Genomic DNA, 16655 nt, shown 5'->3' on the forward strand with positions numbered 1-16655 from the left:
CCACATTAGCAGCAAACCTACCGACTATGTCGAAAACGGATGCCTGGACTTTGTTGTCGAAGGCCCTAGATCCCGCGGCAGGCCCAAGAAGCGCTGGCTCGATGTCGTGAGGGACGACATGAGAGAGCACGGTCTCACCAAGGAGGATGCTTTAGATCGGGCAAAGTGCAGGAATAGATGCAGGAAAGCGGACCCTGGCGTTACTAGACCAGGAAAATGCTACGCAGAACAAGGACAATTTATTTCAACGATTGGAGAAATATTTCCACAAGCAGGTAATACTAATACATAATTATAATGGTGTTCATGAAATAATTTATATTTACTATATAATATACATTAAGTCCGCCTTTTGTTCCTACAACAAATTGTAGTGGTCAAAAGTCTTTAAATAAATATATATAATTATATAATTTGATTGTTACAGAAACTATTGCAAAATGATTTGATCGGAATGATGTGTGGGGAACTGCAAGTACACCACCACAATTCCCACCCAAAGTCTGAAGTACATACCAACTAACACAAGAAAATATACCTAGAACACAAAATTATCCAAAGCATCGAGAAATAGATTCGCACATTTTGTAGGAAGGCACCATCCTGGATCTTATTTTTTGGCAAACACCTCAAGAAATAAAACATCAAATTATTTAGAAATACACAGACAAACATAATCACCTTGAAAAAATCATCAACAATAGAAATGTATTCTCTCCGAAACTTGCCTATGTACAAGCTATTGCTAAACATTTTAATTTAGGAAATAATGTATTTATTGTTAATAATTATAGTAAACCAACAACAAAACTTCGAAGAGTCATCTTGCGGGCCGGCAAGGCGGGGGCAGCTAGTGAAGAATATTCTTCCCGACTACTAGCCTTTGTCACATTTGGATTCTACTACCACTTACTTTCAGGTGGACTAGTCATTTGCCCTCCCAGAAATATTTAAAAAAAAAAACATTACAATATATGCTAAATGCCTGAATTTTACTTATGGTAATTTCTTTAGCTTTTAAAGCATGTTAAAGAAATTATTAAACTATTGTAACATAAATACTTGTATATTTTGCATGGAAATTATAAATAACTATGTATAATTAACAAAAGTATGTTTCCATTATGCCTTTTGATCTTTATGCCTAATAACTATTAGACAATATGCCTTAAAACTTTATGCAAATCAAAATTAGGGCCAAAAACCATTAGCTTAAACTATATTTATGCCTACTAAAATAGTATGGAAAAAATCAATTAAGTCAAAATATTATTGACAAAAAAAATATCCCTAACTCATTCTGCCAAGTTAAATTAGGACAAAAAAAAATTTCGAAAAAAAAGGATACCTGTTGTCGGTTCCATCTCAATGAAACAGAAACATTAAAAACACCAGAGGTATATTCTAAGCAAGATAGTGTGATTAATCACTATATATATCACCCTATCTTATATCTAATCGTTATGTATTTTTTTTCAAGATTGTCATTTTGGTAAAATTCGAATAGCCTACCTATTTTTATCTGTATTTATATATTCTCAGAATAATGGATTCAATATAGAGGGTTCCTGTTGGATAGCTTCATCGTATCGCGCGAAAGTATCTTCCAACCTGTCTTCATATTGTAATATTGTATTACGATTAACAGAATAACGAATTCCAAATGCTTTTGAATTGTAAATTGTCTACAGCCTATAATCTACAAGGCTTGTACCATTGTACAGACTAAACATATTGTACAATGTTAAGTGTACCACAGATTACATAACGTCATTTTATACTTGTCATTATTTGAAGATCGAATTTTGTCAGCTTCTTCACACTAAAATACCTCTAAATTAAAATGAGTGTTAAAAAATCTTATTTAAAATTAATATCTTAAATATTAAATGGGAAGTTACTAGAAGGATTATTAGAAATAAATTTATAGAATTCTGGTTCACGAAATACTTTCTATATAATTTACAATTGGTACTTTCACACTATCAGTAACAGAAGAGTTCCAGCTTTTTAAATTTATTTATTAAGTTTAATTTAACTAAAACTAAATAATTGTGTATTATTTCCAAAATAAATCATGATACAAATATAGTTAACATTTTCAAAATAACAATAATATATTTGTTGTAATATTTAAAACATTTTCTTTTTCATTTGTTTACCAAGTTAATTGTTTGACTTTTTTTTTTTATAGAATTATTATAGGAAGGTGGACGAGCATATGGGCCACCTGATGGTAAGTGGTCATCAAACGCCCTTAGACATTGGCATTGTAAGAAATGTCAACCATCGCTTATAGCCAATGCGCCACCAACCTTGGGAACTAAGATTATATGTCCCTTGTGCCTGTAATTACACTGGCTCACTCACCCTTCAAACCGGAACACAACAATATCAAGTATTGCTGTTTTGCGGTAGAATATCTGATGAGTGGGTGGTACCTACCCAGACGAGCTTGCACAAAGCCCTACCACCAGTAAAAATGTTTTCACCAGTGTTTGGAATTTCAAATTTAAGGTAAGACCTAAAGACAAACAAGCACTTTCCTTAAGCTAAAGGAATGACGAGTATTCTTTTGTTGTCCATACAACCTAAAATTTTTACAAATAAACCTTTATATGTTAATCATAATAATTACTACCATTAAAATATTTAAGGGCTTATAAGAAAAAAAATAGTATATACGTGTATTTTATATTTATTATGACATTTATTTATTAGTTTCTTTTATAGATTTATGTTGTCTATGTTACCTACCTCGTTACATCGTTGGTTTCCTGGAAGAGATCGCTATGTAGCGATATAAGGTCGCCAAATTTGAATGCTACTCATAATTAGGTTGTATCCATGTTGGTTCATTTTTTTTTAATCTTTGTTGTGGTCATAAAGCTTAAAGTACGTAAGTAAGTAATGATTTACTGATCCCTAGGGCTATTGTTCCCGCTCCTAACACAAGCTGTACTTTTATTGGTTAAATAAGCATGTAAGTTATTCCTTTAAAACTGGCATTGCTGGAATTCCTTAAAAAATTGCATACATACAGAAAAACGTACATAACATCTCCACTAAACGGTAACTACTTGGCATATAATCATGCAAGACGTTTATCTGGTGTTGCCAATATTAAAATAAAAACAACGAATGTTTAATAGATATATTTATTAATTATTTTTTATTCGTTTAACGCCTCTATGAACGAGTTTCGTGTGTGTATACAGGGCTGGCCTTTGTTTGAATGTATCACCGCAATCTTCGCACATGTAAGTTCGTTCTTCTGAATGAGTCAATTGATGACCTCGGAGCGTTGATAGTGTCTAAAATAAATAACAATTTATTGCCTTCTTATAAACTTTGTTCAGCGGGTGATAATTTAAGCAATGCTGTGTCTTCTTATTTTGAATGTCTAATCAATAATGAAAATAATATCCTCCAGACTGATTTCGGCCACGGCGGCCAATCTTACGAGAGATTAGCCAACTGTGCAGGAGATATTATAGTGCACATGTGTGTGCGCAAACACAGGTGCACCCTCTACTCCCTAACTCTTATAATCCGATGGGACGGCAATCCGACACGACCGGTTAGAGGGGCAGGACCAACAGCTTTACGTTCTTTTAGTATCCTTCACTTCCAACTTCTAGACTCCGGGCTGCTATTGAGAATTTTCGACAGAAAAACTCAATAAATTTTTGACCTGGGACCTCCGGGTCTGCGGCCTTACAGGTAACCACTAGACCAACTAGGCAGTCTCAATAATGTCAAAATCAGTATTTTACTAAACATACGCTAAGCAATGTTTATAAATAAGATTGTTAATGTCAAAGGGTTAACAGTTCTCTTTCATTAAATTGTATATTCCATAAAAATATAAAACATTATCTATTTTTTTTTCCTCAATAATAATGTATAAATTTTTGTTTTTAACTTCTTTTTCTTTATAAATGTACCTCTTACTTTTCTGTGCTTTTAATCAAATAATATTCAAAAATTTTAAATGTTCTCAGATATTTATTTTATTCATTTTATACCAATAATATGATAATTAATATAATAATTTAATAGTCAATATCTTTTCTATTTGTTATAAATATTTTAATTTTTAAAATAATCATTATTGTCAACTCGTAATGTTGATATGTGTATAGTTGGCAACACTTATAATTTAGGAGACATTTGATTTGTATAACGTCATGTTTAAAGACTCAATTGTATTTATTAGTGTACGTCTTGTTGGTGTTGATATTATAATAAATAAATAAACATGTATATAAAAAGTATATTGGTATAATATATAAACTCATAATATAATCTATGGGTTGGAAGAAATCACTTATGAAGAGAGATATTTACTTTATAACATAATTTTTGTAAAGAGAATTGTGCAATGTTTTTTTATTTTTTGTTTTATATCGTACATTTCGGTAGACACCGTTGGCTGAATGAGATACCTCTACACTCTTTATGTATAACAAAAATATATATGTACTTACATAGAATTTCTTACCGCATATATTACAAATATGATCTCTAGTCCGACTGAGTCCGTGGTGTTTCTGTTTATGATTCTTTAACCGCCAATCTGACATGAAGAGCTGAAAAAAATTGAACATATTATTAAATGCTTCAAGGCATAAATTTAAATAAACTCAAATTCTCAAATTAATTCACCTGACCGATTTCGGTCGCAACGAGCATTCTTAAGAAGACTACTGGGGCTATGTCGAAGCTCTTGGTTTTAAAACTGCAATCATCGTTTAAGATAAAAGTATTATACAACAAGATCATGTCAGTTCATTAACTAGACAGCCTATAAATTATAAATAAAAAAAAAAAACATATTCTAACTGGACATATATACATAGCAATCAGTATTACCTTATTAACTGCCTCGTTGGTCTAGTGGCTTGATGTAAGGCCGCAGACCAGAGGTCCTGGGTTCAGATTCCTAGGTCGGGCCAGTATAAAACTTATTGGGTTTTTCTGTCAGAAAATTTTCAGTAGCATCCCAGAGTCTGGAAAGTGGAAGTGTGTTCACTCCCGTGCCTCGGAAAGCACGTAAAGCCGTCGGTCCTGCGTCTAACTCTTTCCGGTCGTGTCGGATTACCGTCCCATCGGATTATGAGAGTTAGGAAATAGAGAGTGCACCAGTGTTTGCGCACACACTTGTGCACTATAATATCTCCTGTGCAGTTGGCTTAATCTCTCTTGAGATTGACCACCGTGGCAGAAATCTGTCTGGAGGATATTATTATTACCTTATTACAAACATCACACTTGAATGCTGACTTATGCAAGTGATAGAAGTCACAATGTTTTTGCCAGTAGACTTTAGAAGCGAATCTCTTGTTACAATCCTTACAGTGGTATCTGAAACAAACAAAAACGTTACACATAAACATTGCAATCAAATCATATCCAAGCGACATAACATACTTTAGTTGTAACATCAGGCCCCTATTGTTGGGGGCCCTAAAAACTTAACATAGAATAGAATATGCTTTATTGTACACCGAAAGAGTTACAGAAACATACAGTTTTAAACACAAACATAAAAAAAGGAAATTATTAATGTACAAAAGGCGGTCTCATCTCTAAAAGAGTGATCTCTTCCGGACAACCTTTGGGTGAAGGACATGAAATGAGGTGCACTGATCAACTTAACTTCTATATTTTAAATAAATATAAATAATATATATAAAAAAGCAATGTCTTTACAGCCTGTTTAAATTTATTTACAGCATTTTTTGTATTATCAAGAAACATTTTATGCTTTAGGTCAAATCAGGCCCCTGGTTGACGGGGGGCCTTTAAGATTTCAGAAGAAAACAAAGAAAGATAGAAACAGTTAATATTTTTACTGAACTTATTCAGGGTTTGAATTAAAGAACTTGGGGATCTGCTATTTTATAAGCTAGCCACTAAACCAAACAGGCAGGCCAAACTTGGTGATAGGGCTTTGTAGAAGCTTGTCTGGGTAGGTACAACAATACATATTCTACTGCCAATTAGCATAGTTTATTATTGTTGTGCTACGGTGTTAATGGTGAGTGAGCCACAATACAATACAGGCACAATTTTTCAGACAGGTTTTGAGTTAGAATATCTGATGAGTGTTGCACAAGGCCTACCACAGAGAAAACTACACCGTTCAATAAAGAAAATACTCACAGTCTCTCAGAATGATTGGCACTGTTCTTCAAATGGTTCCTATATACATATATATTTTTATATTGTACTTTACACACACAGCAATATGCGAGCTTCTTAGCTAGTGTGTTATTGTGAGTAGTGATGTGTGATTCGAGGCGCGACTTCGTGTTGAACGTTTTCGAACAAACGTCGCATGTGAACGCGCGGTTCGACGAATGAATACGTCTGAAATTTAAAATAAAAAGAGTTAATTATTTCGTTACCATTTAAAAAAAAATTGTTGGAATTTTTTTTGGTATGGCAACCCTATCAATTTCACATTTGACGGCTTTAAGCAATATAAGGTCTTAAAGTCTTTGGAATCGAAGGGCTAAATGGATAGTAAATATTTTTTGTGTCGAGTATAATGTGATTAAAATAAAAATATTGTTCAAGCCATTTTAACTCACACATAATGTGTCCTTAAGGTGTGTTTTCCTTTAAACTTCTCTCCACACTGATTACATTTTAACGTGTGGCTCGTATTCATATGCTCTGTTAGTTCGTCAGCTGTCCTGAAATAAAACAATTGTAACTTTACTTGTATATAAATATGTTTTTATTTTTTTTAAGTCAGTACATGGACTGGAAAAGTGGTAACCACCATCCATAGACATTGCCGCTGATAGACATTGGTGCCAATGGCAATGGGTGATGATGAACACATACCGTCAGGTGATTTTCGTTGTTGTTCAAAATAGGTAGGCAGACTTGCAAAGTGGTCACCACCACCCATAGACATTACCCATATCATCAGTGTGCCCATTTATTCATTTTCAATAAATAAAAAATGCCAAAAAAAGTAGGAGCTATTTTTTTATATAGTTACCCCAGAACTCTATCATTTTTTGGAATTTGGAAAATTCTTTTTCATCGTGACAATAAACTTCCCATTTAAATTTCAAACCCTAAGGACGAAAGAGTGGGAGATGAAATTTATATGTGCTTGAATTCTATTTCAAGTTATGGTTATTAAAATAGATAATTATATAAAATGTATCGATACTCACCCAACTGTCACAGAGCACTGGGAACAATGTATGCGGCCCTGTTCATCTTTATCGTGTTTCATCATACAATGTTTGACAGCGGCTTTAAGTAAGGACGCCTCGTATTTACACAACACACACTTATATAAGGTGTAATGTCTTTGACGGTGACTTAGGAGCGAAGTTGTGGTCGAAAAACGTACTGAACAAACATTGCACGTGTGGGGTCCTATAGACTGAAAAAAAGTAAAATCAGACACTCGTTGTTTTAGATCCCTTATGTATACTAAATATAGACAATTAAAACAATTATAATAGTAAATACATATTTTTTAAGCTTGTAAATAACACTATGGATTCTTATCTATAAATAAATTATTATTATTATTAAAAGTATTTTTTGTTATCATGACCTATAACGCCACAATCATTTAAGGGAAGCTAGCCAACTGTGCAGGACATATTATAGTACACAAATGTATGTATAAGCACAGACACATTCTCATAATCTGATGGGCGGCAAATCCAATTCAACTAGAAAAGAGTTTAGGCATATGACCTTATACATGTTCTTCGAAGCATGGGATTGTCCATAATCCCAACTTAAGAATTAATTTTAAATAATTCATTATTTGCCTGATCTGAGATTTCAACCCAGGACCCAGGAATCTACCTGTCACCAAACCAATGTAGCAACTATAAAACATCACAATGATCGAATCATTGCATCAGTAATGTACAAAGTTTTTTTTTTTTATAGAATAGGAAGGTGGACGAGCATATGAGCCATCTGATGGTAAGTTGTCACCAATGCCCATAGACATTGGCATTGTAGGAAATGTTAACCATCTCTTACATCACCGATGCGCCACCAACCTTGGGAACTAAGATGGTCCCTGCCTGCCTGCCTGCCTGTAATTACACTGTAATTAATGTATCAACGGAGTTGATAATATATGTATATAATATACCTCATCATGTTTTTTCTCGTTATGTAATAAATAAGTTTCCTTCCTTGTAAAACCGAGTACGCACGAATCACATTTGTACGGTATCTTCTTGAAATTCGGCTGACTTCTCTTATGTTCTCTATTTTTCATCATTTCTTCCTCTGTGAATGTTATCGTTTCAATTTTCTGTTCTATTCTTTTACTTTCTATTGACAATTGTTTCATTGATTTGTGATTAGATTTTTTTTTGTTACTTTTATTTTGTGATATATCTGGACTTATTAAATTAATATTATCATAATTAGTTTCCTCACAATTATCATTTCCTTTGTATTTTAATTCTTTATAGTCTTTTTCGTCTACCGACTCAATATTACTGTTATTATTATCCGAATTTTCTAGATCTTCTTCTTTCATGGATTTTATTTTTATTTCTATATCAGAATCAATGTTATCTGTATCATAATTATAAATATAGTCAAATAAACATTTTGTGTCGCTTCGTAGGGTACTTAAAATTTTATTCTGGAAAAAATAGAAATCAATTAATTTTATTTTTTATTTAAAGTTATTAGGTAGGGCTTAATGCAAGCCCATCTTGGTAGGCAATATTTTAACACTAAACAGCAATACTTTGTATTATGTATCACTTTTAAAGGGTGAGTGTAACTAAAGGCATTTTATCATTACATCTTGGTTCCCAAAGTTGGTGGCACATTGACAATGTAACTGATAATATTTCTAATGATGGTGACCATTTACCATCAGCAGGCCTGTCGCACATCCACCTTCCTCTTTAAAAATCCAAATATTTTCTCTTTATATTCTTAAGTATACATGATAAAGAATTATTCTTATTATTGTTAGAAATACTTATTTATGTACTTCACTTAATAAATTTAATAATTATATATGTCTATATTGTATTTGATTTGGTAAAAATATAATCGGTTTCAGAATGTCATTGGTATTGTTTGGTAATAAAGTAAAAAAATTGATTGCATTATATGTATATCATTGAATTAACAATATATGATATTTTGTTTTAATAAATTTAGAATATCTCATAAATTTATTATATTAAAATTAACATTATAGTGTGTAACTATTTTTTTTAAGTTAAAATAGCATTACATTAAAATAAAAATTAAAAGTAAAGTATTAACTTAAAAATATTTACTATCGACAAGCCATTCTATTTGGTTCATATAATACATAGATGTAAGAGAAATATTCACCGTTTTATTAGATGTTAATAGCTTCTGCGCTTTTAAAACTTGTAACTTAAACTTAGCAAACTTCCTAATTAAAGCTTTGCATTCCCAGCACACACCGCCATTGTTATCGAACTAAAAAAAAATTATTAAAATAAAAAGATAATTCACTGCACTAAATAGGTTTTATTTGAGTTCTTTTTTTTTGATATTTTTTACTCACAATATTGATGGGAATATTCATGTCGTTCAGCCAAAGTTCAAATTTTTTTAAAGGATATAAGTGACGGTCGCGGCTTAAGCAAGTTTGGCATGTAATTAGATCCGCATTCATTTTTAACTAAAAAATTTTTAATATCATTCAATAATATTCTACTAGAACTGAGTTAAATCGTTTGTTTTCAATTTGTTGTTTGACATTTACAAAATATAAACACTTTATTAATAGTGCTGCCATATTAAAAAAAAACTAAAATCGGAGCTAGTTCAGACGTTAGGGCTAATTTTGATTAATCTTTTTGTCCAATGATTACATAGACTTGAGTACCTATTTTATAGAAATGTTCAATGTTTTTTCATACTAATTAAAAAGTTTTATAAAATTAAAAACAAAACATAAGCTTCAAAACGATGACGCATAGAAACTCGTTCTCGAAAGCATGCATGTGAATTTTGATATCGTAAGTCAATGATTTTAAAAAGTATAGACACAATAATTTTATGTTAAATATATTATACCTCAACAAGACAAATAAAAAGTACATTCCGCAACATCACACATACGTGTTTTTAACATTGCACAATATTGCCGTGTTGTGTGAAAGAGATGTCGTGTTTATTTTTTATTTTTTTCTTTTTATAGCATGGGTAAGTGGACGAGCATATGGCCCATCTAATGGTTAGTGGTCACCAACGCTCATAAACATTGGCATTGTAAAAAATGTTAACCATCGCTTACATCGCCAATGCGCCACTAACCCTGGGAACTAAGATGTTATGTCCCTTGTGCCTGTAATTACACTGGCTCAACCACCCTTCAAACCGGAACACAAAAATACCGAGTACTGCTGTTTTGCGGTAGAATATCAGATGAGTGGGTGGTACTACCCAGACGATTTTGCACAAAGCCCTACCACCAGTTTATCTAATACGTTCGAAAAAGAAAGATAGCTCAGTATATTTGTCGGTTATGATTTGATCTATTACAATACTAAAGCAATTATTATTGTTAAAAATATTCTTACGTGATTTTAGCATCAAAAAATCTGTTACAAAAATATTACTTTGTTAAATCTTATAGAACCTTTTTTTGAGAATAATACATTTTAATACTGGCAACTCTGAGAGCTAAGAATGAAAATATTTGTTTTTTTTTAAATTAATAAAAACCTATACAATTAAATACATAAAGAATATTATTATCGATATGTTATATTGATTTTAAGTAAGAACTCACTGCAAAATATAAACGAGCAACTAAGATATTCTACTATTTAGAACTATTGATAGAATTTATGATTACAACCGCTAATATTAATATGGAGTGTAATAAATTAAATTATTTATTGATTCCTTATCTACTTTTTTAAATTGCTTTACATTTTGCGCGTATCAAAGCAAAGGAAACAGTTTTACTGGTGGTAGAGCTTTGTGCAAGGTCGTCTGGGTAGCATGGTATTGTTGTGTTCCGGTTTGAAGGGTGAGTGAGCCCGTGTAATTCTGTAATTACACGGGCTTGTGCCTGTGCACAAGGGACATAACATCTTAGTTCCCAAGGTTGGTGGCGCATTGGTGATGTAAGCGATGGTTAACATTTCTTACAATGCCAATATCTATGAGCGTTGGTGACCACGTACACATCAGGTGGCTCACATGCTCGTCCGCCTTTCTATTCTATATATAAAAAAAAAACATTCTATGTTCCTGCAAAATAAATTTACTAAAATTTGTTTTTAAATATAAGTTGTATTAAGTTTCTCATATTCAATAGGTATATGATAACTTGTGCCTATAGTTACATTGGAGCAATCACCCTTCAGTTCGTATCTTCCGCGTGATAATTGTCGGTATTTAATTTTAGTTTCATTGTTGTATAACAAAGAGCATTTGTATTGCATTGTATTGTATAATTTATTCGAGTACGGCATTATATTTTTTTTTTACTTAACAAATTTTTGTGCTTTTTTTATACGAATTTATGTATTCTAAGATTTGCCCGCAGCTTCGCTCGTATGTTAAGGAGGGGGGGGGGCAGCTGCTGTTAGGTATAAAACTATGTCCTTCTTCAGAGTTCAAGCTTTCTTCATACCGAATTTCATCAAAATCGGTTCAGTGGTTACGTGAAAGCGTAACTGAGTTAATTTTGCATTTATAATAATAATATATATATATATTGCAATTAACATACAAACAAAACAAACCTTACATTTAAATACGATCACGAGACTTATCTGCCTGACCGCCAATTTATTAATATATATAAAAAAATACCAGTTTCCTCCACACTCCATGTGGAGTTGGGAGAGGGGCCTATGTGGGACTCGCCGGTGCTGAATGTGCACCCAATTATTCACTAAGATACCAACGGTCCGTCTCTTCAGGGAACGTCACTGGATCGCTTGAATACCATGATGGCCCGAGATTGAATGAATACCCAATGAACTGTTCAATAAGCAATTACGCGTCAGATTAAGTTTCATTTGGAGTTTTTTTTTTACTTAAATTTTTTGAAGCGGAAGAAATGTAGTGAACATATGAATATTATGAAACTAATAAAAAAATCGCTTGTTCTAATTGACAATCAACGGACATATAAATGAGTTTATAAAATTCAAATTTGGAACGTACTTTAATTTACATATGTTTTACTAACCTAAGCATCCGATGCAAGGAGATGACCTATTTTTAAGATGTATTTGGATAAAATGAAGTACTGTCTCTCTTGAATTAACAAGTTAGTAAATCTAGCTAGTTCATTCGAGAGAGACAGTGAGAGGTTCCCATGGGGTGGAACCGGGTTATGTGGGATTCTTATCCACTAAAACCACTGCGATGGCCGTCCTCAGCACGGATCGGAGAAACTATTCCTGTTCCGTAACAGCCTGTAAATGTCCCACTGCTGAGATGTTTCCCTTTTTGAGAAGGTTTGGAGCTTATTCCACCACGCTGCTCCAGTGCGGGTTGGTAGAATACACATGTGGCAGAATTTCAGTGAAATTAGACACATGCAGGTTTCCTCACGATGTTTTCCTTCTCCGTAAAGCACGAGATGAATTATATTCCTGTTTAGTTTATTTAACTTCTGTATTGCTGTTTAGCGGAAGAATATATAATGAGTGGGTGGGACCTACCTGGACCAGGGCTTGCACAAAGCCTTACCACCAAGAAACGTGCTTGGGAAGTGGATTGTGTACATTATAACATCACGCCAAGCCTACGAAGGCTTAAAAGCTCGATTGGGTGTTATCGAATAAAACACAGGTACGGTATTGCGTTGAATATTGCTCGCACCTTTGGGATGGCTCCGCTAAGTAGCTACTGGAGGCCTTGGACCGGTTGCAGCGACGTGCAGTCCGCATTATTGGCGATGTAAAGGTCACAAGCACCCTCGAGCCTTTACAATTGCGTCGAGAGATAGCAGCGCTGAGCGCTTTCTATCGACTGTATCACGGCGAGTGCTCTGAGGAATTATTCTCTCTTATTCCTGCTTCCCCCTTCCTTCATAAGTCTACGCGAGCTGGCTCTCGATATCACCGCCTAACTGTGACATCAATTCCATCGCGAACAAAGAAATTTGGCAACTCCTTTCTTTGTCGCACTTCCATAAAATGGAATTCCTTACCAGCTCACGTGTTCCCCTCCTCTTACAACCCGGGTTCCTTCAAACGAGGCGTGAAGAGGCATCTTGCGGGCCGGCAAGGCGAAGGCGGCTAGTACAGAACATTCTTCCCGACTGTACTGGCCGTCGTCGCGTTTGGACTCTACTACCACTTACCATCAGGTGGAGTAGAGTCATTTGCCATCCCGGCGCATATATAAAAAAAAATCGTTATGCATGGAGACCTTAAGCTCCACATGCGAACGAGGAAACTACAACTGCACAATATCTTCAAATTAATATGTCTTTTTCATATTCATAATTGAAATACACATTGTGTACGTAAAAATGATAGATTTTGAAGGATTTTCGTCACCACTGTATACCACGCTGGCGAAGCCGCGTGTTCTGCTAGTTTATAAATAATATAATTGCATAAAAGTTACGAGTATATTTATGTTATTATTACGTGTATTTTTACTAAATGTCATTCACTTTAAACAATAAACGTGCGCGTGTCAATTTCGCTACGTGTTTTGTAAGCAAATCAGTTGATGAACGTTAAAAATATTTTAACTAAATTTTGTTTCTCTTGACGTCGAAGGCAGGCCTCTACACACCTCCGTGAATATAAACATACAGCGCTTACAGCGCTTGAATAAACTTACGCTTGTCAATTTATTTAGCTTAATATTTTTTAATATTAAACTAAGTTTGATAATAAAAAAAAAAAACTTTTTTGTTTCTTACGCATATAAAAACATACTGATTTTTATTAAAATATATATATATAATTTTTATTAACTTATCTTTTTTATATTTTTTTATTACTTTATAATAATAAAAAATATAATATATATAATAAGCTATACACATCGCATTAATGGTCGCGTATTTCCTACGTAAAGTTTCAGATTTTGTAAAACATTTTATTGATTTTAGAAAACGACAAATACGACCTGGTCGAATGTGGTCACCATTAGCTACTGGTCACCGATCTAAGATGATATGATTTAGACTTCAATTGCTACACTGGCTGACGCGCACTTGAAATCCAACCAGAACAACACGATTTGATATTAGTCTTTGTGCTGGAGAAAACATACATCTGGACAGGTTCTTTTAACGCTGGCTTATCCTGGAAAAGATACAAAAATCACTTAAATTGAATTTTCATTTGTTTTATTCGTGTTTACAATTCGTCTCGTGCTCAGTGGTGAAGGAGAACACCATGATGTTATCTCAGGTGTGGAACCAGCCCTCAAAAAAGGTGGACCATCCGAAAATCAGAAAAATATGAGTCGTACCATCTTACATTGCAAATCTACAAAGGAATTTAAAAAATGTATTCATGGACCTATAGGCACTTCTATCTCAATTGGGGTTGTGGGGATGCCCAAATTGCCCACGACGGTGGCGCTGAAATCCGAACGTATTGAATAATAATATAGCACAGTATATCCAACAGTTATTGGAGCAGCTTGGTAAGCTTTAGACCTTCTCCTTAAACTGGGAGGCCTTACCTTTTATTTCGCTACCAATGCACCAGACGAACTGCCAGACAAATTACTCGTACTACGTACTACTACGGTGGCAACGCCGTCTGCAACTACAGACGGGTCACACGGTCACGGGTAGGATCATTGTCCATGGTGTCTAATCGGGGGGTTCACGCCGTAGAGCGATCAAACGTTGGTGATCGGCGGTCTGTGGCGGAGTGGTTGGTCCGTGTTGTCTTTGCCCGTCGCTCGAGGAAACGATCAGTGTTGAGTGAGGTCGCGTGGTAGTCCTCTTGGGTCCGGTGGTATTTCGCGATACCCGGCAGGTACTGGGATCGCGCTCTATCGGCGCGGCCGAACATAGAGGAGCTCAGGCGGCGAACGTGGTCGTCGAGGCTGAGAGGCCTTAGCCCATTAGTGAGACATTTATAGATTGTTACTTTACTTTTTCTATGCTTGTCTATGGGTGTGATAAAAACTTTACTATTGAAATTCGTGCAATGATTAAAACCATAATAATCTTTATTCAAGTACTTTGAATCAACATTTGACAATATTATTTCAATATAAATCCACCATCAGATTGAAATATAGATTCTAACGGGAAGAACAAACTTAGAACTCACCGCAGAAAACAGTCATATAATGTCAAACAGTGACATGCGATATTGATCGTAATAATTATAATATTTTAAGGATACACGGATCAAAATAGCATTTCACCGTAAAGTAATCGTACTATTCAGTAAGGACTAATTTCATTACGCATCCGTGAAATGTTGACAATGCACTTATGGTGATATACTATTTTGATGCCTGTGTCCGTGAAATATTATGATTATTACCGTCAATATCGCTTATCACGGCCGTTTTCTGAGGTTCTAGTAACAACCTGTTAATGTCCCACAGCTGGGCTAAGGCCTCCTCTCCCTTTTGAGGAGAAGGTTTGGAGCTTATTCCACCACGCTGCTCCAATGCGGGTTGGTAAAATACACATGTGGCATAATTTCAATGAAATTAGGCACATGCAGGTTTCCTCACGATGTTTTCCTTCACCGTCAAGCACGAGATGAATTATAATCACAAATTAAGCACATGAAAATTCAGTGGTGCTTGCCCGGGTTTGAACCCACGATCGTCGGTTAAGATTCACATGTGTTAGAACACTTGGCCATCTCGGCCATTTTCTGAGGTTAGTTTCGAGTAATTACAGAATTGTACAGTTATCAACATTGCATGCGTGAGATTCGAAGTGAGATTCCTTTGAAAAGTTATATTTTTAAAATTAAACACAATTCGCTTTACTTATAAACGTTGTTTAGCGGGTTATTGGTTAAACAATGCTTTGTCTCCTTCTTTCGAATGTCAAATCAATAATGACAGAAAGAGATAAATCAGTGCTTAACTAATCACAATCTGCCTTTGTAACATAAATAGTATAATAGAAAGCTTTTCTTGTATAAAAGAGAACGAGATATGTGAGTGCAAAATAATTGACTCCAAAAATGCCTAAAACTTAGTACCAAATATATAAATAAAAACAATATTAAAAAAAACTAAATTTATTCAAAAAACACTTGCATTTATGTCAAGAACAAATTGAAATTAAAAAAAAGAAAATGTAATTTAAAAAATGAATATGTATTTCTACTTACTTTTTAAATATAAATCATAAAATAATAAGCGCTTCAGCGCTCATAACGGCTTCAAACACCAGAAACGGGGGAAAATGTATCATAGAATATTCATGCCAAAATATCTCCTGTTGTTATTATATTTAAAGGTGAGTATTCCATAAAGTCAACGGAATGTTCTCCGCTCCGTACAAAAAACGCAAGAACCGGTTGGTCTGACGTCACTGCCCACACAAACCGCGCTCGAGCGTTCGATAGTTTAGACTGCGCGTTATTGTGCGCTTTCCACAAAAATTGAAAAGAGATGAAATATTTTATAACCATTTTTTATTTAATGATTGTTATTTGAACGAATAAATAAAT

The 16655-nt window shown here is 34.0% G+C and overlaps 1 protein-coding gene across 1 annotated transcript; it reads right to left on the reverse strand.

Moving 5' to 3' along the window:
• Positions 1–3161: 3161 nt before the first annotated feature.
• Positions 3162–9741, reverse strand: LOC126779961 (zinc finger protein draculin-like). Its single transcript, XM_050504177.1, has 9 exons — positions 9566–9741; positions 9367–9477; positions 8150–8653; positions 7200–7414; positions 6600–6704; positions 6169–6375; positions 5256–5367; positions 4491–4592; positions 3162–3314 (listed from the first exon to the last, which is right to left on the reverse strand). Exons 1-9 carry the CDS (start codon positions 9674–9676, stop codon positions 3162–3164), a joined length of 1620 nt encoding a protein of 539 aa, XP_050360134.1. The 5' UTR covers positions 9677–9741.
• Between the last annotated feature and the right edge of the window lie 6914 nt (positions 9742–16655).

Source organism: Nymphalis io, chromosome 30 (genome assembly GCF_905147045.1).
Source record: "Nymphalis io chromosome 30, ilAglIoxx1.1, whole genome shotgun sequence".
NCBI classification, from domain to species: Eukaryota; Metazoa; Arthropoda; class Insecta; order Lepidoptera; family Nymphalidae; genus Nymphalis; species Nymphalis io.

What these genes read in the sequence shown, in the direction of transcription:
- LOC126779961 (XM_050504177.1), bottom strand. Translation starts at nt 9,676, where the DNA reads ATGAATGCGGATCTAATTACATGCCAAACTTGCTTAAGCCGCGACCGT. An exon ending in CAGTGCTCTGTGACAGTTGG is followed by an intron (nt 6,705 to 7,199) that starts GTGAGTATCGAT and finishes GTTTTATTTCAG; the next exon opens with GACAGCTGACGAACTAACAG. An exon ending in GCCAATCATTCTGAGAGACT is followed by an intron (nt 5,368 to 6,168) that starts GTGAGTATTTTC and finishes TGTTTGTTTCAG; the next exon opens with ATACCACTGTAAGGATTGTA.